We start from the raw sequence: 26,495 nt of genomic DNA on the forward strand, positions 1-26,495 counted from the left end.
GGTTACTCTTTTGAATATTCTGGAACAATGTTGCTCAGAGGAAACACTTTTTAAAATGTATCCGACTGAATGAGAGGCTGATATTGGCCTCCAACCTTCCTCTAAAGATAATGTGCTAAACCATAATCCTTGAATTAAATACTTTTGATTGATCCACAGTGTTCTACTCCGTCCTTGGATCGATGGCCTCCTTAAGCCACTCGTCCAATTGTTTTTCAGTTACACTTGTGCATTTGCTCACATTTTAAAATCCAAACAATACAATTGATACGACATATATTGTGCCTACTTTCTATCAACTCCTTTCCTCTTAATGTCCTTGTTTACCACATTCATTTCAATGAGCTGTGCCTCACAAATAATACTAATAATAATCTTTATTTGAGTTTGATTACTTGCAATGCATGCAATCATTTGGCTCATTTGGGTCAAATACTTTCATCTAGTGATCTTTTAAACAACAAACAAAGCTGTTTTAATCGACGGCTGGATGACCCAATTAAATCTTTTAGCGTTCCCACTCAATAGGCAGACCTTTCTGACAGAGAAAGTGGTACACTGGTTCATTTTCTAACTTGTGGGAGGCTGGTCCAAACACCTGGACCATCACAAACATTGTTTTTGTCCGTAGTGTCAACAAAAATATATTGTTCCTTTTTGTCTCAACTCAACTCAGGTTTATCTAGGGATGCTTCGATGTGATCCTGGTACTGGGTTATCAGTCCGGTACAGCCTCCACAAGTTGGATTAGGTATCAATGAAAATGTAGATCTACTGTATGTTTTGTGACATCACACGCTACCGTTAGCAGTAGCGACTTCATTAAGCATCTAAAGAAGCATCACATCAAAGAAAATAAGCAGTTCAAAAATACAAGGAAGACCGACAAAACGAAGCAGTTTACTTTCCCAAATATTCTCCGGAAAAAAAAAAAAGCTTTCAGCCAACCGTGAAGAACAAAAGAAAAACAACAGAAATGTGCCTTAATTTATTTAAATGGACAGTCGTACAAGTGGTTTAAAATGAGTTGTTGCCAAATGTTAGCAGCCACAGTACTTTCTGCCTCCTGTAAATGGACCAATATCGAGCACCCCTGATCAAAGCCCTGAAGCTCTCTAGATCACTTTTGTCAAATTTAAAAGTTAAATGATGTTCCTTATCCCACTGTTCATCTAACCAACAACTCCCCATACAGATGTTGTTCTTAAGCTTTGTCCTCTCTGACAGCTCATGGTGTTGCATCTTTTGCAACAATATTTACCGAGCGGCAGCCAAACTTGTTAAACATGACAGCGATGACTTGCAAACAGCACATGTCTTAAATACACTCCTCCATTATGCAGCGCATCGGTTCTATCGCTTACACCCAACGTGCAAATACAGCGATCCAATTCTCTTACCATAAATAATTCACACGGCCCGTCTCTTCATAGCTATGCCAACTACCAAGCAGAGGATTCACCACAGTGTTAGCGATTATAAACTCTTCTCCGGTCTTTTAATTATGCCGGGATGAGAAACAGGCGAGTCCCCATTTCGCTGTCTCTCCAGGGCTGAAGATCAGAAAATGCAAGGAAAGATCTTATCTTTACTTACAGTACACTCTCTCTCTCTCTCTCTCTCTCTCGCTCTCGTCGTCATGAAGTGTGTGCGAGCAGATGGTGAGCGTCTGTCATGTGTTTATGCTGCTTGAAGCCAACAAAGAAAAGACATCAAGAAGAAAAACAGATACGTGTCTTGCTAGGTTAGCTCCGGCAGCAAACTAGTTTTTTTTATCCCCGCAGATTCTAGATCCTCCTATGGGCTTGATTTATTAGCGCGGTAATTGATTTTTTGTTCCGACGGAAAAATGGAGTCTATAATTATAGTATCAGGTATGGGGGAGGTGTCGGTGTGTATGTGTGAGAAATGGTTTAAGGAGAGGTGAACGCAAAGAGGTCTGATGGATCCTGATTACGTGCAAAGCCATCTGGTTGGTTGTCAGTGAGACGCTTAATTCCATTCTACCGAGAAAGTGCGTCGGTGTGTGAAAAACTTCCCTGAATACCTTTTCTCCTGTGGGCCCGGGTGTGTGTTTTCGTGTCAGGGTTGGAAAAAAATAAATCATGTGAAAAATGCAAATACTCTAAAAAACATGTACACAAACTCACAGTTTGTCGCCGAGCGCCGACGTGATCCGACACATCCCGAGGCCCGGAGACACGCGTCCCCAGATTGGCTCTTCTAATCGTTTGGTACTTTGCACAATTACCGCTAACAAGTCCTTATTACCCCCTGTGCCCTGCCCCTCCTCGCCATCCAAGTCTCTAATTGCTGTTGCTGTTTCTGAGGAGGTCGCTGCATAGTTATTAGACTTAAATCATTACAACACAACGTCAAGTTCCCCCTCTTTTGTAACCCGAACGAGTCTCCGTTTCGACATCTGTGTGTGTTTGCGTTAAAGAAACCATCTGATGTCCGGGTGGTTTTAAAAACAACCTGTCGCAAACGCGTTCAAACCTTGCTGCGGCTTCGCCCGCCTGCTGGATCATTTAATGACTAGCTAGCTGAAGGGGGGGAAAAAAAAAGTAGCTTTGATGAGGACAGATATAGTAGGCCTGCTGTTTGTGGAAGTCTCTCTTCCTTTACAGAGCTGCAGATGTTGGAGGGAGGGAACAGTGGCCCTCACATCACCGTCAGACTTATGAAGAAAAAAACTTTCCTCTGAATGGACCACATAGATTAACATTGATGTGGGTTAGTATTAAAAGGACAGGACTATATTCGTTTTAATCCTCATCTGTTTTTTTAAATGTGTCTGCAGTCACAGAGCGAACTCACTGTCGTTCTGCCTGATGTGTTTGCCTGTATATACAGTTTGCTACATTGACTTGAAACAGTATATTTCCGTTGTTGCGCAGCGATCTTGAGAGCCACGAGGACACAGCCGCCCACCACCGGCTCTCAATGATTCAGTGTTGAGCGGGCGGACTCATTGTATCAGGAACTGAATACTTTGTCAATACAGTTTGAAAGTAAAACGACAATACTAAATTAAATGTGCGACAACTGTTGTTTCAAAATGAATACGACTAATATGGTAGGTAAGTAATAGTTATTTGTAAAGTGCCTTTCTAGAATATGTATATATCTATATATAGATATATATATAGATATTTACATATATAAATGATGTATTTATCTGCTACCATGCATACATAATCATACTATAGTTTGCAATATAAGTACATGACGAGACATGTTATGTATTGCTTATACAGTCAAATGTAAAGCAACAATACAACAATAAATTAAATGTGCAGCAACTGTTAAGCAAATGAATAAGACTAATAAGGTAGTATATATGTATGTATATAAATATATACATACATATATGTCTCTCTCTCTTGCTTTCTCTCTCTCTATATATATATATATATATATGCATAGATATCATACTCCATCATACTATACTTTGCAATATAAATACAAGACGAGATATGTTGAGATGTTATGTATTGCAATGAATGTTATATTTTACGTATTTATATTGATTTACGTGTAATAATCTTTAGCAATTTGCTAACAAATAAGGTATAATCAACAAGTACATTTTAAATATTTTTTTTTACTTCTTCCTAATACTTTTTCAAACTACAGTGTTTTGATATGTTTATGTATTCATTTATTTTTATTTTCTCTCTCTATGTACAAATAATTACATATTTTATACGTGTTCAAAATATTTCATTAATTCATTTTACAAGAAATACTAGCAATACTAACACCAACATACGTACTGTACATAATAACTGTCACCAATGACCATTTTGCACATGTTTGTTTATGTCCTTTTTTCTAGAAGAATTAAGTAAGTTTATTTTCCTAAGATGATCATTTATAGGACAATACCATGATATTAGTGCAACAGAACCTGACATTACTCATAGATCAAACTAAATACTGAGGTGAATGTTTTTATTGATTTATAAGAAAGTTGTCATTGTCATGATTAGCATGTTAGCAGGATTAGCATCATTGCTAATTAGCCAATTTAGTATTGAAACAAATGGCTAAAAATGTTTTTGTTTTTTTTAAAACTTTAACAGTTCTTCCAGAGTTAATATATTTATTTATATTATTCATTGTGTTCTTGCAGAGGACCTGTTGCCCTTTGGCTTCCCCAGCATAGACATGGGTCCGCAGCTGAAGGTGGTGGAGCGAACCAAGACGGCGACCATGCTGTGCGCCGCCAGCGGCATCCCCGACCCGGAGATCTCCTGGTTTAAAGACTTTCTCCCCGTGGAGCCCGGCACCAGCCTGGGACGCATCAAACAGCTCCGATCAGGTGAGGGTTCTGTTCCGACAAATGAGTAAGCCGAGGAGCTTAGCTCGGCTATCAGGGACGATCCCTGTCGAGCTAGTTTTTTGGTGATCACTTGAATCGCACGCTAGGTGACCGGGATTAGCGGCGACGGAGAACAAATGACACCCAGATCCCCGTCTATTTTTAACAATATTGTCTGCATGTTCAAGAATCCAAAAAACCCCTTGGATGCCGTTTTGATGAATCCACTATGTGAGGCTCGGTGTTTCAGTGCAACACAAGTTCAGAGAATTCCAAACTATAAAGTGTGTTTGGCATGGGGTGATACAAAGAGGAGCGCTTTCATCGCGGCGAGGGGAGAGAAAGTGTGGATCTGCAGCGACAGATCAAGAGATGAATGTGCTGGAATCACATCTTGCACTGGAGGCACTTTGTTGAGCTTTGTTTATGCTCCTCTGTGTAGCTGATGCCGGGTCTCCAGGAGCAAAGCACGTCTTTTCTCAGCAATTCTCCCTTAGCTGTCCTCAGGGGTAATAAAAGTGATGGTGAGGCGAAACCATTTTGTTGTTGCTTCATCCATATTCTCTGTGTTCAGCTGTCCCGCCAGCTCCGATATCTTCCCGGTGCCAGACACTTTCCTTTCGGCCATCGCAGCCGCCCTAGTAGGGGTTTTTTTACTCGACGTGGGTTGACACGAAAATACTGCTGGACGAAATATTAACTTGGCAAACTACATTTACAGCATTTGTACGGCGGTAATGGACCGTTTCCAACGAATAATCTCTGAATTACAGAATGCAAATGTAGTCTTAACTGTATGCTTGTCAGCCTTAAAGAAAAAAGTACATAAATAATGTACGCTAGTGGAGGAAATGTAGGAGGAAACATTAAAGGAAAAAGGTGAAAAAGGGAAATGAATTATTTACGCAGTAAAACACATGTGGATACACAAATTTATAGATGAAAGCAAATAGAAAAATGAAGGAATACAAAGATAAAAGTGTATAAAATTACATCATCATACACTCACACAACACAAACACCACTCAGACGCATCAACAATCCAGCACTGAAACACACTGTACACAACATCAACATAGAAACTCACACTCACTCCCAACACAAACACAAAAAACAATAGCAGAAACACACAGATCGCCCTAACATAGAAGATGAAACACAGAGAGACCAACACAACATACCGCACCACCCCAACACAAAAACACACACCTAAACACAGAAGTGAACACACTCTAGTATTGAAACTTACATACCACCCCATAACATAATAAGAAACACACACAGCACTCCAACACAAACACACAAACTCACACAACATCCAAATACAAACGCCACCCAAAACAGAAGAATAAACACACTCAGACACCAGCCGAACACAGAAGTAGAAACATACACACCAACCGACCGCTGCAACACATACCACCAAAGTTCTGAAACACGTACACAAACACTACCCTCAACACAAACACAAAAGCACCACATAAAAATCAAAAGCAGAAACACACAGATCGCCCTAACATAGAAGATGAAACACAGATAGACCAACACAACATACAGCACCACCCCAACACAAAAACACACGCTCACAAAACACCCTAAAGAAACACATACACAAAAATCACCTGAACACAGAAGTGAAAACACTCTAGTATTGAAACTTATACACCACCCCATAACATAATAAGGAACACACACAGCACTCCAACACAAACTCACACAACATCCAAATACAAAAATAACCCCAAAAAAGAATAAACACACACAGACACCAGTCGAACACAGAAGTAGAAGAAACATACACACCAACACACCATTGTAACACATACCACCAAAGTTCTGAAACACGTAAACAAACACTAGCCCCAGCACAAACGCACACTAACACCACCTCAATACAGAAGAACACGCTCCAGTACTGAAACATACACACTAGCCCAACACAAACACTCACACGACACGAAACACGGAAGAATATACACAAACACTGTCACCAGTCGGACACAAAAGCAGAAACACAACCACCTCCACAACACTAATAAACACGAAAACCACCAAAACACAGAAGCAGAAGGACACACACTCTGCTACTGATACATACACACACACACACAAGCCTTAAACAACACTGAAGCACGTACACCACCCTGACATAACACACTTGCAAACCACTCCAATACAAATACAAACACTCACACACAACCCCAACACAGAAGAATAAACACACAGTCTAAATACAACACTGAAACACACACCACCCTTAAACAACACTAAAGCACGCACACCACCCAGGCTTAACACACTCACAAACCACTCTAACACAAAAAACAGACACTCACAAAACAGCACTGAAACATTTCCACAACCCCAACACAGAAAAAGAAACACAAAGAGTCTCAATACCACACTGAAACACACACACCACCCTTAAACAACACTGAAGCACGCACACCACCCTGGCATTACACACTTGCAAACCACTCCATCACAAATACAGACACTCACACACAACCCCAACACAACCCCAACATAGAATCAGAAAAACACACAATGCAGCACTGAAACATTACCACAACCCCAACACATAAGAAGAAACACACAGACTCTCAATACGACACTGAAACACACACCCACAGCACCCTTAAACAACACTGAAGCAGACACACAACCCCTGCATTAAACACTTGCAAACCACTCCATCACAAACATAGACACTCACACTCAACTCCAACACAAACACCACCCGAAAACCGAAGCAGAAAGACACACACTGCAGCACGGAAACAAACACACAACCCCAACACAGAAGAAAAAACAAAAAAACAAACGAGTCTGCTTTAAAACAACAGTAATTACAAAACACACCTCCTTCCTCTGACATAGTAACAGTAATAACAGTAAATACGTGTCATCAGGACACTAAATAATGGTGGTGTTGGAAACACAAATGACACACAAACTGGTCCGACCTGGAGATCCAAGATATCAATTCTAGTTCCACCTCCCTGATAGGAATCCTGAAAATGAATTGCAGACTTCAGACTTCAGGCGGTGGACTTCCTGCTGCGAGCTGTAATTGCCTGTGTGTATATCAGCCCTGCAGTGGGTTGGTAATAAGATAAATCCCTCTAATATATTTTGTAGAGGGTGTCGTTCATGCAAGTCAACTGATTTAAAGGATTTCACCGGTCTTGGGCTTGAATGTGGAACTTTCCTTTCACACGTCGTGACTGTAGGAAATGATCCAACAGTGTTGCTTAAACAACATGTGCATATTTAATACGTGAAAGTTACACGAATGTCTGCTCATTTAATGTTCCTCCGCTTTGCTGCTAATCTTCTCTGAAGCAGCAGAACATGATTAACACGATTAACACGATGGCGGCGAATTAAAAATTAAATGTTAATAAACACAGTTGCGGGAGCAACATGCGACTCTCTCCGCTCGCATCTTGACATGTTTGGCTTCTTTAAAAACTCTAATTATAGCCGTTATATTTGCCTCCCACTGTTCTTTCATCTGCGTCTATTTACAGAGGCACTCTGTTGTGTTGATAAAGTGACTGTTATTTGGGCTTCTTACGCGGCGTGCTCTCCCTGAAGCGTGTTGGCGTATTGAGAGCAGTTTTGTGTCAGGCTCGTCGAGACTCCACTGTTGGTGAGAGCCAAGACTATATAATGCTGCCGTCTGAGCCGATGACACTCGCCTTACATGACTCCACAGACAGAGACTCCGTTAACTTACGCCGCTTTTATTGATTCAATTTTATGAAATATAATACTGTTCACAAACTGGCACGATAAAGTAGAAACAATGACATTTTATATAATGCTTCAAAATTCACACTTTTCTTTTACAATGCCTCCGATATTTCCCCGATTCTCCAAAAATGATGTTGTTTTTTTTATATTTGTGTTTAAACTTTCTCTATTCCTTAATTTATTCCTCAACACTGTGGATCTCGTTTTTTTCTTAATTTCTGAAAACTTTTTTTTCATAGTTTACTTATTTTTTGTGAATTTAACTATACACTCCATCACAGAAGACGCTCACAAAAACCCAACACAAACTAACAACAGTAGTTGTATAATAGTATAATCACACACACTCCAGTACTGAAACATACACACAACCCATCACAGAAGAATAAACGCATACTACCCCAACACAAACACAACTACAACACCCATACACAACATGAACACACTCAAACACCAGGTCTACACAGAAACACCAACCTACACACCACTCAAACAGAGACAACAACTGAAAACAGAAGCAGAAACACACATATACCAACACAACACTGACATACACACCAACCTAACACAGAAGATCGCACACATTCACAGTCACACAGCACCTCAACACAGAAAGACATGAGGAACACCTAGAAACAGAAGCAGAAACACACACATCCACACCCACACACCAACCTAACACAGTAGATGAAACACACACACATTCACACACACCTACCCAGCAGAGGAATAAAAACTCACGAACCACCCCAATACAAAGACACACAAACAACACCTGAAAACAGAAGCAGAAACACACACATACCAACAAAACAGTTACATACACACCAACCTTACTCAGAAGATAAAACACACACTCTCAGTCACACACCACCCCAACAAGGAGTGACACACTCACACACCACCCCAACAAATAAACAGAAAAACAACACCTGAAAACAGAAGCAGAAACACACACACAACACTGACACACCTACCTAACACAAAAGATGAAACACATCCACACACACCACCCCAACACAGATTGAAACTTCACAGAGAAGCACAAACTCACACACCACCCGAATACAAAACCACACAAAAAACACACATATACCAACACAACACAACACTGACATACACACCAACCTAACACGGAAGATGAAACACACACCACCCCATGGTGCACTTTGTATTAGCCTCCCCGGCCTATTGTAAACACACAAAGTCTTACATTTAAGAAAAAGTATTGATTTTATAATACAAGATTGAAGAGCAAAGTGATGAGCAATAGCTACAAGTTTGTATATTTAAAATAACCATGATCATGTTTGCTCCCCCCCCAAAAAAAATAAGTTAACAAAAGTACAAAGTAGGCGCAAAGTACACAAATATAGACATGAGAAAAAGGATGAAAACAAAATAATATGTTTTGCAGAGACAGGAAAGATACCTTAGGGTGTAGAAGGCTGACTTGACTGAATACTGAAAAAAGAAGATATTTAAAAATAAATATCTTTAATTTAAAGTCTACACTAACAGATGTCACACAATCATGTTTTTTTTTATTCTTTTTCTTTTTTTTTAGAAAATAAATTGAGTCGGGTGTTTATCACGCCGTCTTCAGGCAGGCGGGATAAGTCATCTTATTTTTGGCTCACAGGTTCATATCGTTCACTCGGATAGGCACACCGAGTTCTGGATGAAAGTTTGAGATGAAAATCACTTTTTGTTGTATCGCAAAACAACAAATCCTGCTTTTTCACTTTATTATTTATCCATTTTAATGCCGCTTGATGATGCTGGCCTGGATTCATCTTGTCGTCTATAGGGAAAGTCACTTTATTTGGCCTTATTTTTCTACAATTAAACTGTTTTTTTCATCTATTCCGCTCTGATAATTAGGGGATCCATATCGGGGTGTCACAGACAGACGCTGATTCACCGGCACACACTGTTAGACAACATATCACATCAAGGAAACAGTAGTAAGATAAATGGCTCAGCAAGATTCTCTGCCAGATTTAATAGGATTTCAGCATTGCAAAGCTGAACAGCAAAATGCAGACTATAATGAACCGAACGCTGCAGTGAAATGACTTGGAGGAAATCAATTCCACCTGAGATGGGGACAAAATAGCAGCGAGATGTGTTATGGATACCATGCAGGTCTGAGATCAAATTTAAAAGCGGCACTACCACATCAGTGCTGCTGGTAATGTGGACGCCTGCCAATCTCATTCAGACCGGAATCTGCCTTTTGTTTTTCTGTTGACGTCATTTAGGGTTAAAAATAACTGAGAAAGAAATCTTTTTGCTTTTGGATTTTGATCATCCTCTGGTTATTTCCAGTGAAATGACAACTAGATAAATTTCCAGAAGAAAATACAGTGTGAATGCTTATCTGCTGAATCTGGAATCTGGAATGCGAGAAGAAGTAGTAGAATCTACAGTAGAAGTAGAAGAACTAGTAGTACCAGTAGTAGAATTAGAAGTAGTAGAAGTAGAATAAGTAGAATAAGAAGTATTAGTGTGAGTAGAATAAGAAGTACAAGTACAAGTAGTAGAATTAGTTGTAGAAGTGGAAGTAGAAGAAGTAGTGGGAGTAGAATAAGTAGTAGTGGGAGTAGAATAAGTAGAAGTAGTAGAATAATTAGTAGAAGTAGTAGGAGTATTAGAAGAAGTAGAATAAGTACAATAAGTAGGAGTAGTAGTATAAGAATTAGTAGAAGTAGTAGTGGGAGTAGAAGAAGAAGAAGTAGTAGTATTATAAGAATTATTAGATGTAGTAGTAGTGGGAGTATAAAAAGTGGAAGTAGTAGAATAAGTAGTATAAGTAGTAGTAGTGGGAGCTTAAGAAGTAGTAGAATTACTAGTATAAATATAAGTAGAGTTAGTAGTAAAAGTAGAAGTAGAATTATGGTAGAATTAGAAGTATAAGTATAAGTAGTAGTAGAATTAGTAGTAGAAGTAGAAGTAGTAGTATTAGTAGTAATAAGTAGACAAAAGTGTTTTTAAAGTTGAATGAAGTTTCTAGGTGTGAGTAGATTCATTTACCAGAAGGTCAAAGGTCAAGTGAATGGGGGGAAAAAAGGTTAGAAAAAGAGGAACAGAAGCCAAATTGATAAAAGTTTGAATGGTTGAAATCGGATCAAATTTGTAGAAGGAGGTTCAGAACAAAGTTCAGGTCAGAAGAAGTCAAATGAAAACACATTAAGAGAAAAACAGAATGTCTTCAGCATTAACTCCGTTAATAGATTATTTCAAATTGAAAACCCAGACACACCTGCAGGTGGAAACATACGGAGCTCACATGAGGTTCACTCCCTCCTTCCACCTTCATACCTCCGACGACCAGCTATCTTCACCATCTGCTCGCCGGTTGAAAAGTGCACCAGGAACCACATCAAGCCATCGGTCAGAGCCGGACACGTGGAACCAGGATGTGGAGAATTTACCCGAACCAGCAGCACCACACACGAGCAGATGGGGCGCAATATGGCCCCAGAAGGCGACCGCTGGGTTATAGATGGACCTGTCGAGTCCGGGATACTTGAAGAGGATCAATCGCTTCATGATCACGAGCCGCGATGCTGCGATTACACAGGAGATCATTTAGATGTTGCAATGGTGGGATTAATCACGCGGTAAATTCTAGCGTGTGTTTCTTAACATGACGCCGCACCTCACTCGTGTCCAGTTCATCATGATGATGGTGGTGGTAGTACTTCTTCTACCAGGTGATCACCTGAGCAGGTGTCGTTCATACCTGATCAGGCCTGAAGACATCAAACACTTTAACTGAAGCTCATTTCACTCCAGTCACATCTCGGGTCGGTCCAACCCGGTGGCAGTTCGTGTTCCAGACGAGCCCGAGCAGGTACTGCCAGTACCTTGACAGAATGTCAGTGCGTGTTTCTTTCAATTATAGCACATTTTTATTTAAAGAAATATGGGAAAAATCTGTAAATATATATCATGGACAATTAACATTGGATTATCATTCGTTCAGATATGTGTAAAAGATATATAGAGAGTTCAGGAATTCTTCTTCTCCTCCATTAAATACTCAAATTCAAGTCATTTAATGGTGACTTGCAAGTAATACTATGTAGCCTCACTTAGTAATTCTACGGTGACTTGCACAGTAATACTACAGAGCCCTGCTGAGTTATACTACAATGAATGGTGGAGTAGTACTTTGGAGACTCACTAAGTAATTCTCCAGTGACTCGCACAGTAATACTACAGAGCCCTGTTGAGTAATACTGGGATGACTTGCCGAGTAGTACTATGAAGCCTCATAGAGTAATTTTACGGTGACTTGCGAATGAATACTATGGAGCCTTACTCAGTGATTCTACAGTGACTCGCACAGTAATACTACCGAGCCCTGCCAAGTAATACTACGATGACTGGCGGAGTAGTACTATTGAGCCTCGTGGAGTAATTTTATGGTGACTTGCGAAGTAATACTATGGAGCCTCACTCAGTAATTCTCCAGTGACTCGCACAGTAATGCTACAGAGCCCTGTTGAGTAATACTAGGATGACTTGCTGAGTAGTACTATGAAGCCACATAAAGTAATTTTACGGTGACTTGCAAATTAATACTATGGAGCCTTACACAGTGATTCTACAGTGACTCGCACAGTAATACTACCGAGCCCTGCCAAGTAATGCTACGATTACTAGTGGAGTAGTACTATGGAGCCTCATAGAGTAATTTTACGGTGACTTTCGAATTAATACTATGGAGCCTTACTTAGTAATTCTACAGTGATACAAGTAATACTACAGAGCCCTGCTGAGGAATACTACGATGGTTTGAGGACAGTAAGTAAAACCTGAAAGAATTTGAGTATTTTAAGTGCACTTTATAGTCTGATGAATACATCAAATGAAGTTCTGAGATTTATCTGTTATCTTGGCTATAAATTAGCATCTATTTAAAGCGTGCCTACAAGATTAAAGAAGATTGTCTGATAACAACTGGAAGGGCTTTGCTGTAATGGGATTAGGAGGTGTTTGAATGGAGGCAGAAACCTCTCGTGGAAGGACGACGACGGGAACAACCCTTGACAAGTGTAGAAAAGCCACAATTGGTCTTGCCAGTGTTCTGTCATCGCATAATACCGCACAAGGGGCTTCAAGCCATGGCGTGTTTTCCTGTTTTCAAGAGTTGTCGAACTCCATCTCTGCTGCAACCCTCGTCTCACGCCCTGCTGCTCTTTTTTTTCTTCTGCAAGTTCTGCAGCGGATAATTTATTCGTGTTTATCTCTTCGCTCATCCCTGTACCGGAGGGAAATGTGCGGGTTTGAAATGAGGAGAAACAGAACGACAAAAGGAAAAATATGACAGCCAGCGAAGTCTGAAGTCACCCAGCATGTGGCGCCGTGCGAGCAGAGCCATGAATGACTAATGGCGGTTTCTAAGAGGAGATCCAGTCGTCCCCCACAGCCATCTATCTTTAGACTTAAAAGCAGGTTTGGATGCAAATCAGATGCTCAATTACGGGGAACGAGTTAATTAACACCATTTAACTTTGCTTGTTACTACCCTGGCATTACTGCGGTTAAACTACGGACATAATCCGAAAACTTTACAATGGTAGAAGGCTTAATGCAGCGATTAAATGAGAAAAATATTGATTTATTACAATTAAAAACTGCGTAAATGCACTGTATTCATTACTACTAGGCAGGGGAAATTGTAAAATTCACAAGAAATGCATGTGTAGAAATGCATGAAAAAACAGTAGTAAGTAGTTACTATGGTTACAGCCAGATAGAATTTGTATAAAACTCAGTTCCAAACGTCAACTCTCTGAGGCTTACAGTGAGAAAATTGTTTTTGTTTTTTCCACCACAACACACTTTTTTTTTAACTTGGAGAACAAATACTTTTGGTGAACTTATTTAGAAAAGGTCTTCTGTAGTCCACAAAATATATTTTGCTGGGCCTGATTTGGGCCCCGGGCCTTAGCTTTACAGGTGTGCGTTATTTAGTTAGCATTAGCGTCATAATGTTTGTGTGTTCTGAACATCATGTACCACCGTGAAGCGCAGGATACTCTTCTCTTCCAAAGAGATAAAAAAGAGCAAAAAATGTGTCATCCAATTGATAATTCAGAAATTAATTCAAAAAGTTTGGAGGCTAAAAATAAACCTCAAACTTTCTGTTCTACATGCTGCCTCTGAAGCAGCAAAAGTTCTTTGTTGTGAGCGAGAATCTTTTTTTCTTCTCACTCAGCTCTTGACTGGATGCACTGGTTTGAACTCAGTCTCGAAGTCCTGCACGCGTTCAATGGTTGAAAAATATAAGTGAGTCGATGTTATCAGGAGAGATTCTAGATTTTTCTCATCATATTCTTGGATGATGTTATGAAATATTCTCATAAAATATTTATGACATACAGTAAAGGTGCTGGTTTTCCTGTTGGGGATGATGACACGACCGGATGGACGACCAGACAGTGGGCTCGAAGTGATCAATCGATACTGGGGAGTCATCTGTGAGCATCTCCACCTACAAAGTCTCTGCAGGGATCTTTAAATGCAAGAAGCTTCTCCGTTGGTTTTTTCCTGCTTTTTAAAAATGTATTCGTGCTGGTTTGAGCTCAATAAATTATTGTGGTTTTCAACAGTTATCTATGCTTTACACCAGCTCTGGCCCTTTGTCTGTTTTTCACCAGCTGCTTTGATGTCTCTGACATGTTTAAAGGTTGTATATAAAGGCTTTTTAGTGAGATGTTTATTCAAATAATAATCCCTCTTTTTCACTTCCCTCACAATAAATAGATAAAAGGAACATATTTCAATGTTTTGAATGTAGTTTTTGCCAACATTGTACTCAACTCAAAATCACAATACTTGAATCTTTGATTCATATTAAGCACTTTCAAATTAAATTAAATTATAAAATATAACTAGAAAAATGCATTTCCAGAAGAATTGCAGTGTGAAATCTGATGCTGCTGTGCTGTGGAAGTAGTAGTGGAATTAGTAGTAGTATTAGTAGTGGAAGTAGTAGTGGAATTAGTAGTAGTATTAGTAGTGGAAGTAGTAGTGGAATTAGTAGTAGTATTAGTAGTGGAAGTAGTGGTGGAATTAGTAGTAGTATTAGTAGTGGAAGTAGTAGTGGAATTAGTAGTAGTATTAGTAGTGGAAGTAGTGGTGGAATTAGTAGTAGTATTAGTAGTGGAAGTAGTAGTGGAATTAGTAGTAGTATTAGTAGTGGAAGTAGTAGTGGAATTAGTAGTAGTATTAGTAGTGGAAGTAGTGGTGGAATTAGTAGTAGTATTAGTAGTGGAAGTAGTAGTGGAATTAGTAATAGTATTAGTAGCGGAAGTAGTAGTGGAATTAGTAGTAGTATTAGTAGTGGAAGTAGTAGTGGAATTAGTAGTAGTATTAGTAGTGGAAGTAGTAGTGGAATTAGTAGTAGTATTAGTAGTGGAAGTAGTAGTGGAATTAGTAGTAGTATTAGTAGTGGAAGTAGTGGTGGAATTAGTAGTAGTATTAGTAGTGGAAGTAGTGGTGGAATTAGTAGTAGTATTAGTAGTGGAAGTAGTAGTGGAATTAGTAGTAGTATTAGTAGTGGAAGTAGTAGTGGAATTAGTAGTAGTATTAGTAGTGGAAGTAGTGGTGGAATTAGTAGTAGTATTAGTAGTGGAAGTAGTAGTGGAATTAGTAGTAGTATTAGTAGCGGAAGTAGTAGTGGAATTAGTAGTAGTATTAGTAGTGGAAGTAGTAGTGGAATTAGTAGTAGTATTAGTAGCGGAAGTAGTAGTGGAATTAGTAGTAGTATTAGTAGTGGAATTAGCAGTAGTATTAGTAGTGGAAGTAGTAGTGGAATTAGTAGTAGTATTAGTAGTGGAAGTAGTAGTGGAATTAGTAGTAGTATTAGTAGTGGAATTAGTAGTAGTATTAGTAGTGGAAGTAGTAGTGGAATTAGTAGTAGTATTAGTAGTGGAAGAAGTGGTGGAATTAGTAGTAAAAGTAGAAGTAGTAGAAATGTAAAAGTGGTATTAGGATTATTAATTAATGTAAAAGTAGTAGTAGTATTAGTAGATTTTTCACTTTAAACAAACACATTTTTTTAAATTAAACTTTATGTTAAAATGATGTTGTACGTGATGGAACCATGTTTTGTAGGTTTGTCTTTATTAAACTGCATTTGTTGTTAAATAACAATTGTTATTCCAAGAAATATTCCTCAGGGACCAAAGCAACCTCCTCCCCTTTTTTTTTAACGTGACGTGCACAGATATTCTGAGGTTCAAATATTCTCAACGTTGTCTCTATATGGACAACATGGCTATGAGGGTGTGAGAATAATAGATACACCAATATAGAATATCAGGCTTTTTATTTTTTGATGATACTGTATCAATATTTAACAGCAGTTTGTTTAAATTTTAATATTTTCTTTTACTTTTAAATGATATTTGATCAGTTATATTATGGTTTGCGTTGGTTTTATGTCAATAAATAAGCAGAAAATAAAACAATTGTACTTTTTTCAAGTTAACTATTAACATGCAACTATTCACGTGTCTGTTCATTTTTGTGTCGCAATTAAACTGTCCGGCCACTAGATGGCAGCAGCCATTGCGTCCTAATGAAATTACATTTCTTGGGATTCAAGCAATGACTGAGGACAAGAGGATACAGCGGACTTCAGCTCCTTTTAAAGCTGATGTTTTATTATAGAAACAGTTTCGATAAAAAGTGTTTTTGTCGCCCGCAGGAGCTTTGCAGATTGAAAACAGTGAGGAAACCGACCAGGGGAAGTACGAGTGTGTGGCCACCAATTCTCAAGGCGTCCGCTACTCCTCCCCCGCCAATCTCTACGTGCGAGGTAGGACCTGAAACCACAACGCAAGAGGACACACATTCCAAAAAACACACAAACAGCCACACACAATACTCACACAGAACGCCACTAAGGTACTATCCCTAGCGTAGACACATTTCTCTTCCATTACTGTGCTCTTAAGCAATTACTACTAACCAGTCCATCGTCTACAATGTACGTCGACCTTGGTGGTCCCAACTTCTCACATCCACCCTTAACAAGTCCACTTTAAACCTCGGTGTGAGTCCCCTGTCGACGGGAGACACACTCTGGTTTAACTGCATGGAGACGTCATTGATCTGTCTACTAAAACGGTTTCTGTACAAGAGGAAGATTTGGATGGTTAAAGAAATCTGGGAAAAAAAAAATATTGGGCGAAAAATCAAAAGCTAAATGTTACAATTTGAATCATATTCTACTGACCTGATATCTGCTGGATAATTGATTTAACTTTAATTGTATGACTTCTATGTAAAGAGGGATGGACGGATGTATATTGTGTGTTTTCTATGAATGTGTAGTACGCCTGCGGGTACGTATGTGTGTGCGTACAATGGAGCGAGTGGCTTTTGCGCTGGCCGTTTTTATTCTCTCTGTGTTTCCCCGTTCTCTCTCCCCCTCACGTCATTGTGTTCCGCATCAACCCCCTTTCATCCCTCAGAGCTTCGAGAAGGTTGGTGCGCTCTTTCTTTTCTTTTGTTACTCCTTTGTTTCAGAGAGCTTCATTTATCGAAACAGAGAGAAACAAAAAAAGAACACAAAAGGAACCCCCCCCCTCCGAACGGAAGTTTCAATGATTTTTTATTTTATTTTAAATGGTCTCTAAAATGAAGAGCTGATTTCTCTAAAGCTGCTACGATGAAGTGGCACTGCCTACGCAGTAGAGTGCATTTCGACTGCATTGTGAGGCCTTGTGTGCAAAACCCCTTGGTATTGCCTTCACTCCCCACTACATGTTTCCTGCATGGTATGATCTTGTTGTCATGGAGACCCCCAAGAATTGGAAGATTATTAAAAAAGAAAAAAAAAAAAAGGTGATGTTTGCATGGAAGGAGCAGAGAGAGAAAGAGAAGCACAGCTTGCATGTTTTTATTGACTGACACGAGAGCATGGCACAGTGTGTTCATGCAACCACTGCATGATATGCTCTACATTATTATTATTATTATTATTATTGTCTTGTTTCACTGTCTTTTCTTTTCGATTTTTTTAATATCGTGTGCAGCCTTTGTGTCCCGGTGTGTCATCTGCACTTGTTGCATGGTGTGGATGCTTCGGCAGATACACTCAGTCCTGGTATAACACGAACTAGATGTTGCTGAAACATTTGAGCGACATGTGTTATTATTGAGCTCCTGACAGAACAACACGCCGCGACTCAGCCTTATTAGTAAATTCATATATAGTGGTTTAACTGCCTTTTCAATATCACTGTTTAATCACAGAAGTAAATCTTATCTTCTTCCATGATATCATGAATTATAGAAGAGCAAATACAATATTTTATTAATGAATGTATTAACCAATACTTTGTTAACTAACCTGGTTGAATATGAAATCAGCAATACATGAAACATCACAAAAATGTTAACAACACCGATATTATTATCATTATAGCTTTGTACGTTACTACTTCACTCTATTCCTGACAAACTAAATGACCAAAAAATATTTAAATATGTTTAAAAAAGACAAAATTGACTCTTTGAATGATTCGCTTTAAACAACAAGTGACTAAACAATCAAATGTAAACTTTTCACTATAAAAACAATCACTGTAGCATCATTTTACAAATGTTAAAGTGTATTTTAAACTGAGGAGACACAGATATTTCCTTATTTATAAGAGAAAATAAGAGTACACGTGGTGATCAAGGTAAAAGTGAATAAGATTATATAATCCACACATTGCTATTCAGTTCATTTTCTAGTTTTTAAATGTAAATATGTGCTTTTCTTCACGCTTTAATTAAAAGTACTGTTATTTTACCAAAGGTACAGGGACATTCGCAGCCCGGAGCACAACTGCTCTTCAGTGCAACAGGATGTTCGGCTCGCCGACATCATATTTAGCTATTCTGCTGTGCGTTCGCACACACTCCATCACTTAGCTTCTTGTCCTTGAGCCTCCCCTTAGCAACAGCGTGAACAAGCTGAAGTCATTTCTCCGCCGGAAAAAAAACGACACAGAACACAATTGTTTCCTGGAACATCTTTCTTACCACAGACACTGAACCATGCAGCCTTAAAACCAAACACAAAACAGCTGTGTTGTTTACTTCTATACTGTACTTGGCGTCCACCTCTTGCGTTGCGGCGTAGGCTCAGTAAAAAAACTTGCGGCTGACGTCTTTCGTAAGACAGGCTCCATCTCTCGGCGCCGGGGCCCAAAATAAAACCTGATTAAAAGAGTATTATTAATTTGTCAGCTCCTAATCAGCAATAAGCGTTTCATCTGGCAGGCCGTGATGGCAGGCGCGGCTCAGCCCATAATTTACCGCAGCCTCTAGTGTGTTTCCGAGATGATTCCTCGTTCGATGAGCACATTTTTAAACTGTACATCTGTCTCATCCTTCGGTTCTGTTGGACCGGGTGATCAGTTTAACTTCAATCAGCGCGCAGAGGAAAACAAAACAAATTCATATAATAAACACGAATATTATACTCATTTCTGCAACATACCTGGTGATAAAAAATTAAAAAAAAGTAAATATTTAATAAAGAATGGGTACAAATATGTTAACATCAGTTTACAATTTAATATCTTTAAATCTGTTGAATGGTCACATTTTCATCATCAAGATTAATTATTTTATTTTATTTTGACAAAAAGGTTGGTCCATAAACCATTTGAATGTTCAAATCCATACGACAAACAATTCTGTAAAATCAAATTCATAAGGTATAACGGATTATTTATGGGATTTGTGTTGGTGTCAATCCCTGTTCTTTTAAGAGGAAATGTTCAGGGGTGTTTTCTTTTCAGAATAAAAATAAACAAACCAGTAGAGTAGAGTTTAATGAACTGTTTAAATCCTTAACCGGTAAATGACACATCTTACAAATGACCTTTTCCCATCTCTGACACATCATTCTTGCCCTTAAAAAAAGGTTATAACTGAATAATTTCAGAATAAAGGTAGAGATAAAAAAAAAAATACACTATAGAACTGATACCTTTCTTAAGTATACTCTAGACCAGGGGTGGGCAATTATAATTCTTCAAGGGACTCATTAAATTCTGTGAATGTTGTTAGGGGCCGTCAAGCAAAAAGAAAGACGAGAAAATCCCTAAAAAAAAAAAAAGGATTTGCATTCGTCATTAGGCCATGACATCTATTAAGCTAAATAAGATGACATTTTATTCTTGTATATATAGAGTTTTTTTTCAAAACATTTCTTCAACTAACTTTAAAAAAATATTTTGCGGGATTAATTTATACTCAAAAAGTACACCCAAAAAGGAGGGAAAAAGTAAATAAGTGTTATGTGAAAATGTTAATTAATAATAAATACAAAATACACTTTTTAATGCATTAGAACCATTTATACATGATCGAGGGCCGCATAAATACAGTCAAAGGGCCGCATGTGGCCCCCGGGCCGCACTTTGCCCAGGTCTGCTCTAGACTAGAGTATGTTAGGGTTCCTGTGAGATTCCAAGCGTACTTAATCTGCACAGTTAATAAAGTATACATGGTTGAGAAGATAAATTGACCCTGTAAAAGTTAGGGGATGATAAAAGATGGTGGACGAGTCTCAACTATCTGAAAGAATATTTTCAGATTATTAAACCTGCAAAAGGTGACGTCACAGCCAAAGGCTGCGCTGGCATTTAAAATTAATCAAACAAGCCCATATTCAAACCATCTAGCAGGATATTAATGATTCACTGTTATTGCTGTGGTAATGAAAGCGGCGTCCTTGACACCGGACGGGATACGGTGCTTTGTAAATGTCAGCTCGGCGACGGTCCTGAACGGGCGCAACACAAGTGCCGGCGAAAAAAAAACAGCAGTAATCCTCGCTCGCCGTGCCAAGGTCCCCCCCTCCTCGTCCCCGTCGAAAACCCCGAAAAAAGGCTCCCGGCTAGAACGCCGGCGCTAATGATAGCGACGAGTTTTTTCACCACGAGTCATGAGTCATTCAACTTTAAGCTGTGGGAGCATGTGTAGGATTATCCTCGGTCACGAGATCACTTCTGTGGCGGAGAAGCCGGCTGTGTCGTGACGGGCGCGGCCTTCGCTGATGTTTCAAAATGACTGAATGATTAATTGTCGCTGCTCACGCTTCCAGAGTTAAACTCCTGCGCCCGACAGACATTTTGGCTTCTTGTCATCTCTCTCCAGTATGAACACATTTTTTGGTGATGCTTTTTGTTTGGTCCTGGCGCACGTTTGTCCGTCCTCTTGTCTGTCTCCGTGTCTCCAGCATGCTCAGATGCCTGCAACAATCATGTCTAACAAGTTTGTTTCTTGTCTCTTCTTGTCTTTTAACTTGTATCCAATTCTGGGAGCTTTTGCACTTCATCAACCAAATTAGCAGATTCCGTTCAATGCATTGATTTTGTTGGATTGAAAAAAAAAAAAAAAAAAAAAGCAGCAACAGTTTTTAATGGAGTCCGATGTGGTCCATGAGTATGTTTCAATATATACAATTCTTGCCTTTTATTTGTGGAGATACTTTAATTTAAACCTACTCATTTCTCTTTCCTTCTTTTTTCTTTTTGACTGTCTTTATTTATGAGCATCCAAACTTGGACCATGTTTCTGCTCTCCTTCCCCTTTCATCCTTTGCTTTCATTCAGACGTTTGCCATCTTTCTCTCTCCTGTATTTGTGATCTTGGGGTTTCCTCTTCTTCTTCTTCTTCTTCTATTCTTTTTTGTTTTTTTTCTCACGTTTAAAGCGCCTTCTTTCTGAATGGGCCTGACTCTGGTATAGATGTGTTTTAAATAGATCCATGTGTTTTCTTCTTCCTCGCTCCTCTTCTCTTCCCCCTTTCTTCCCTCCTTCCCCCCCCCGGACCCCCCGCTCTCGATCCGTTCTTTATCTCCAACTCCCCCTGTCTTCTCCCCTCCTCTCCTCTCCTCCCCCCCCTCCCTTCTTCTTTTTTCTCTTCTGCATTCTGTCCGCACGCTGATGTGTAGGAGCGACAGACACATGTACATAAGTTTATTAACTTATAAACATGCACATACTACCTCACGTATCTCCTCTTGCTCGCACTTGCTCTTCCCTTTCTCATGCTGTCTTGGTGTTTATTTTTAACTTAAATGTTTCCAATGATCACTCTGTACTTGCCTCAAACACCTTTTAAAAAAAAAAAAAAAAAACCTTCCTCACTTTCCTGTCCACATTTCATTTGACTACACACTGTATCGGTTATGAATCCTATGTATTGTACAGTATGTTGTTGTACAATGTGGCTGTCCTTTGCTGCATTGCCTGTCATTTGTCTGGAAGAGAAGCAGAGCTTTCCGTCTCTTATTCTCTCTCTTTTATGCTGCATCTATCCCTCTTTCTGTTTGTATCTCGGGCGCTTCTGCCCCTTGTCTTGCTTCTTCCTGTCTACCCTATCAGTTCTTCGTTCTCTTCTTTGTGTTTTGCCATCGTTTTCTCCTCCCTCTTGAGTCGCCCAGGCATGCGAATGACCTGCAAGACCAGTTTCTTGATGCATCTTTCTCCAATTGTATCAAAGTCTGACAGATGCAGCGACATGATAGCTTTATCTCCCCCAAGAGGGATAATTGGGTTCCCGCTAAAATGAATGATAACTCCTTCAAAAGACGTAATATACTGTAAAGTAGTCCAAAAAAATGAATGTTTTTATTCCTGCATGGTAATCTATCCATAAGAAACTGGCTCCGGGTGTCATGTCCTGTGGCTGAAACGTTACTCAAGAGTTTGTCACGTTATGATTTCCAGTCTGCAGCTCACACCGTGAGTGTTTGAGCTCAATACAAGATTTGTGTCTTTCCTTTGGAACCATCAGTGTCATGACTTAATTGGGACTTAACTTGAAATATCCCTTTTGTAATTTTCTGTAAAAACCCTGAAGTTCATTCTCCCCCTTCCTGTTACCTCTCTCTCTCTCTCTCTCTCTCTCTCTTTCTCGACTCTCTTTCCCTTGAACTCTCAATCTCCATCTCGCCTTCTGCCTCGCTCTTTCTCTCTGGTTCTTCCCCCCCCCCCCCCCTCCCCACCTTCTTCAATTGCGCCCTTTCTTCCTCTCGCCCCAAATACCCACTCCCTTCCCCTTTCCTTCCCCTCGACCCACACCCCAAATCTTCTCTACCCCCAAACTCTCCTCTGCCAGTACGCCGCGTCCCCCCTCGTTTCTCCATCCTACCCTCCAACCACGAGATCATGCCGGGCGGGAGCGTCAACATCACCTGCGTGGCCGTGGGCTCGCCCATGCCGTACGTCAAGTGGATGCTGGGCACCGAGGACCTGACCCCGGAGGACGAGATGCCGGTCGGGAGGAACGTGCTGGAGCTCAACGGGGTCCGGGAGTCGGCCAACTACACCTGCGTGGCCATGAGCAGCCTGGGTATCATCGAGGCCATAGCCCAGGTGTTAGTCAAGAGTAAGGATCTGGGTTTATTTCAATAGCATCAACTTTTTTTTTTAATGCAACACAATCTATACGATACAAAGACAGAAATCCTTCCTTCAGCAAGATCAAGAATGTATTTCTACTGGTCAGCTTGTTTCCCTGCAAAATGCTTTTTTATTTTTTAGCTCAGGGGCCTCCAATCTTTTTGCATCACGGGCCAGTTTAATATAGTCATCATTTTCACAGACAAGCCTTAAGGGTGTGGTAGATAACAGAAGAAAAGAATAATAACACAAAACTATGAATACCAATGATAAATGTATATGTATTTCACAGACGCCCGCGGTATATATTGACGTATCAAACAACACAAACCTTCATTTTTATATTTATATTTTAATAATTCTAAATGATTTGTGGCCCAATAAAACACATTCCTCATGCAATAGTACTGGGCCACAGCCCTGTGGTTGGGCTCCATTATCGTAGTAGATTAAGTTAATTAAAAAAAAACACAAATGCAAGTAAAAAATGACATTGATAGATTCCGGAACCAGCCTTCTACAAAAAATATTTTTTAATCAACATTCAAGAGTAGACATTATAACCTAAATACAACCAACTCAAGACACTTGAATTCAGCATAGGGGCCCCTACGCTGTGATTTTGGTCCCCTACAGTGCAGGGGAGATTTTCTTTATTTCACAAATTTGGCCGTGAAATGCAGGAAATAGTGTTCCAGAGTGTTAAAAATTTCCTTGGGGGAGGACCCCGGACCCCCTTACAATACTCGGCCCTGTACCCTTCAGAGGTCCCCCTACGCTGTAAAAAAAAAACCTGGTGAGAACCCTGTTTAGGAAACAGAAATCATATGCTTTGATATGCTTTGTAGAACAAATTGGATTCTGGGTAGGATCCAAGTTCAGAGTAGGTAAAAAGAAGCTCAGAATATGTACAATCGGAGGCAGTTTTCAAGGGACAGAAGAACTAATCATAGGCAAGAACTGTCGGATCCACACCAGCATTCATGATAGACGTTAAAGGTCAAAGTTGATGATTATAGAACTATAAAAGTAATAACCTAATACGTAGATAGTCTGTTTGATAGATTGATAGATGTTTGGTGCTGAGTAAATCTACTCAAAATTTCGAATTTCACTATAACTTTTCTGTTTCAATTTAAAGCTTTGCCAAAGCCCCCTGGCACGCCAATCGTCACAGAAACCACGGCAACCAGCGTAACCATCACGTGGGACTCCGGCAACCCTGACCCCGTGTCCTACTACATCATCCAGTACAGGGCCAAGGGTCCGGACAGCAAATATGAAACCGTGGACAGCATCACCACCACAAGATACAGCATCGGGGGGCTGTACCCCAACACGGAGTATGAGATCAGGGTCTCGGCGTTCAACAGCATCGGCCAGGGGCCTCCGTCTATGCGCGTGGAGGCCCGCACTGGCGAGCAGGCGCCAGCCAGCCCCCCAAGAAACGTCCAGGCTCATATCATCTCTCAGAACACGGTGATGGTTCGCTGGGAGGAACCGGAGGAGCCTAATGGGCAGGTGGGCTCAGATTTATTAAATAATTACAAATAAATAGATGTTTTTTTTAGGAAAAACCCAAAAGCTGTTATATATTCGCCAAGCCTAACAAGATTTAATTTTGTTTCTGTTGTCAGACAAGCAGAAAAGATACAGAGTTGGATTTAAAATACATTTATTATAATAATATTTACAACCAGAGCTCTTGCTCATGTGCAGACATTCGACTGAAACGGATATTTGGTCAAGTTAATGCAATTTTGAACTCAAACAAATTAAATAAAATGAGGAACTCCAGAAGAAAAAAAAAACGGTTTGGCAGCGAAAACCTTCTGGCGCCACAATGGCTTCAAGCTAACCATTTTAAGCAGAATCTGCACTAGTCAGCGGTTCCGTGGATTATTCTGTCCTATCCATCATGATTTTAAACTAATGGATTTACAACCTTCATGTCCTTTAAAGGCTTGTATTTTGCCAGGGATTTCCTTCCTCAATACTCTGCCACTCTTGCTCAAGACACAGGCGGTAATTGGACTCTCAGCTCTGGCTTGTCCTCCAGAGGCCTGTTTCCTTTCCAGACATCCTAACCGTCCAGCCTGTTCATAAAACTCAGAGCCGCATAGAGTGCACACAAGGATTATGGATATTAAAGAGTAATAACAGAAGAGGTGGTAGAGGTTGTTGGTGTGGACATGGGTTGAGGGCACACTGAACCGAATCCCACAGGCGGACATATTGTAAGGATAATCTAAAGTGCTTTAATCCACCCACGTATTAGAACTGCTTTTGCCGCGATGTATTTGTTTATTGGGGTCAAATGTGTCGAACGTCCCCAGAGATATGAAGTCATCACTGTGTGACAATGACCTCAGACCAAAAAAAAGAAGGGCCAACAAATCCACGGGACCATCTGGTTCGATGCAAGAAAAGTAAATCACCGTCGATGGCCTTGTGCTGATGAATACTAGCAGGTTATGGGCCGTATGAAGGTGTTATGGATTACGGCGCGCTGGAAAAACGCTGAGATTAAAGTGGACGACCGCTCATCGCCATGTCGCCCGCAATGACCGTTAAAAGTCAGCCCGCTCTTATCGATCTCGTTGCAGGTAAAAGGCTACCGCGTTTACTACACCATGGACCCTTCGCGCCCCATGAACGAGTGGCAGATCTACAACGTCCAGGACAGCGTCATCACCACCATCCAAAACCTGGTGACCTCCGAGACGTACACCATCCAGGTGCTGGCCTTCACGTCCGTGGGAGACGGCCCCTTCTCCGACCCCGTCCACGTCAAAGTGATGCCCGGAGGTCAGTGTATTCCCCGAGTCGGTCTCACTAGTCACTTGAAACTGTCACGACGATTAACATAAACCACCGTGGCCGCGTCTCAGACGATTTATTCATGCGACTTGTGCAAAGTTTTTCCCAAGTAATCCACGGAGAAATGAGTCATTTGAAGCTGTCAAACGAGA

At 40.1% G+C, this 26,495-nt stretch overlaps 1 protein-coding gene across 1 annotated transcript in view; it reads left to right on the plus strand.

The window, feature by feature from the left end:
• The window catches only part of ptprsb (protein tyrosine phosphatase receptor type Sb), a 100,750-nt gene that overhangs the window by 45,060 nt on the left and 29,195 nt on the right, over positions 1-26,495 (plus strand). The window contains exons 5-10 of the mRNA XM_087811511.1: positions 4,139-4,327; positions 16,815-16,925; positions 22,071-22,085; positions 23,240-23,509; positions 24,665-25,044; positions 26,130-26,331. Coding sequence (XP_087667637.1) covers positions 4,139-4,327; positions 16,815-16,925; positions 22,071-22,085; positions 23,240-23,509; positions 24,665-25,044; positions 26,130-26,331 — 1,167 coding nt within the window. The remainder of the gene's footprint in view (positions 1-4,138; positions 4,328-16,814; positions 16,926-22,070; positions 22,086-23,239; positions 23,510-24,664; positions 25,045-26,129; positions 26,332-26,495) is intronic.

This window comes from Callionymus lyra, chromosome 16, assembly GCF_982586985.1.
Source record: "Callionymus lyra chromosome 16, fCalLyr1.hap1.1, whole genome shotgun sequence".
Classification (NCBI taxonomy): Eukaryota; Metazoa; Chordata; class Actinopteri; order Syngnathiformes; family Callionymidae; genus Callionymus; species Callionymus lyra.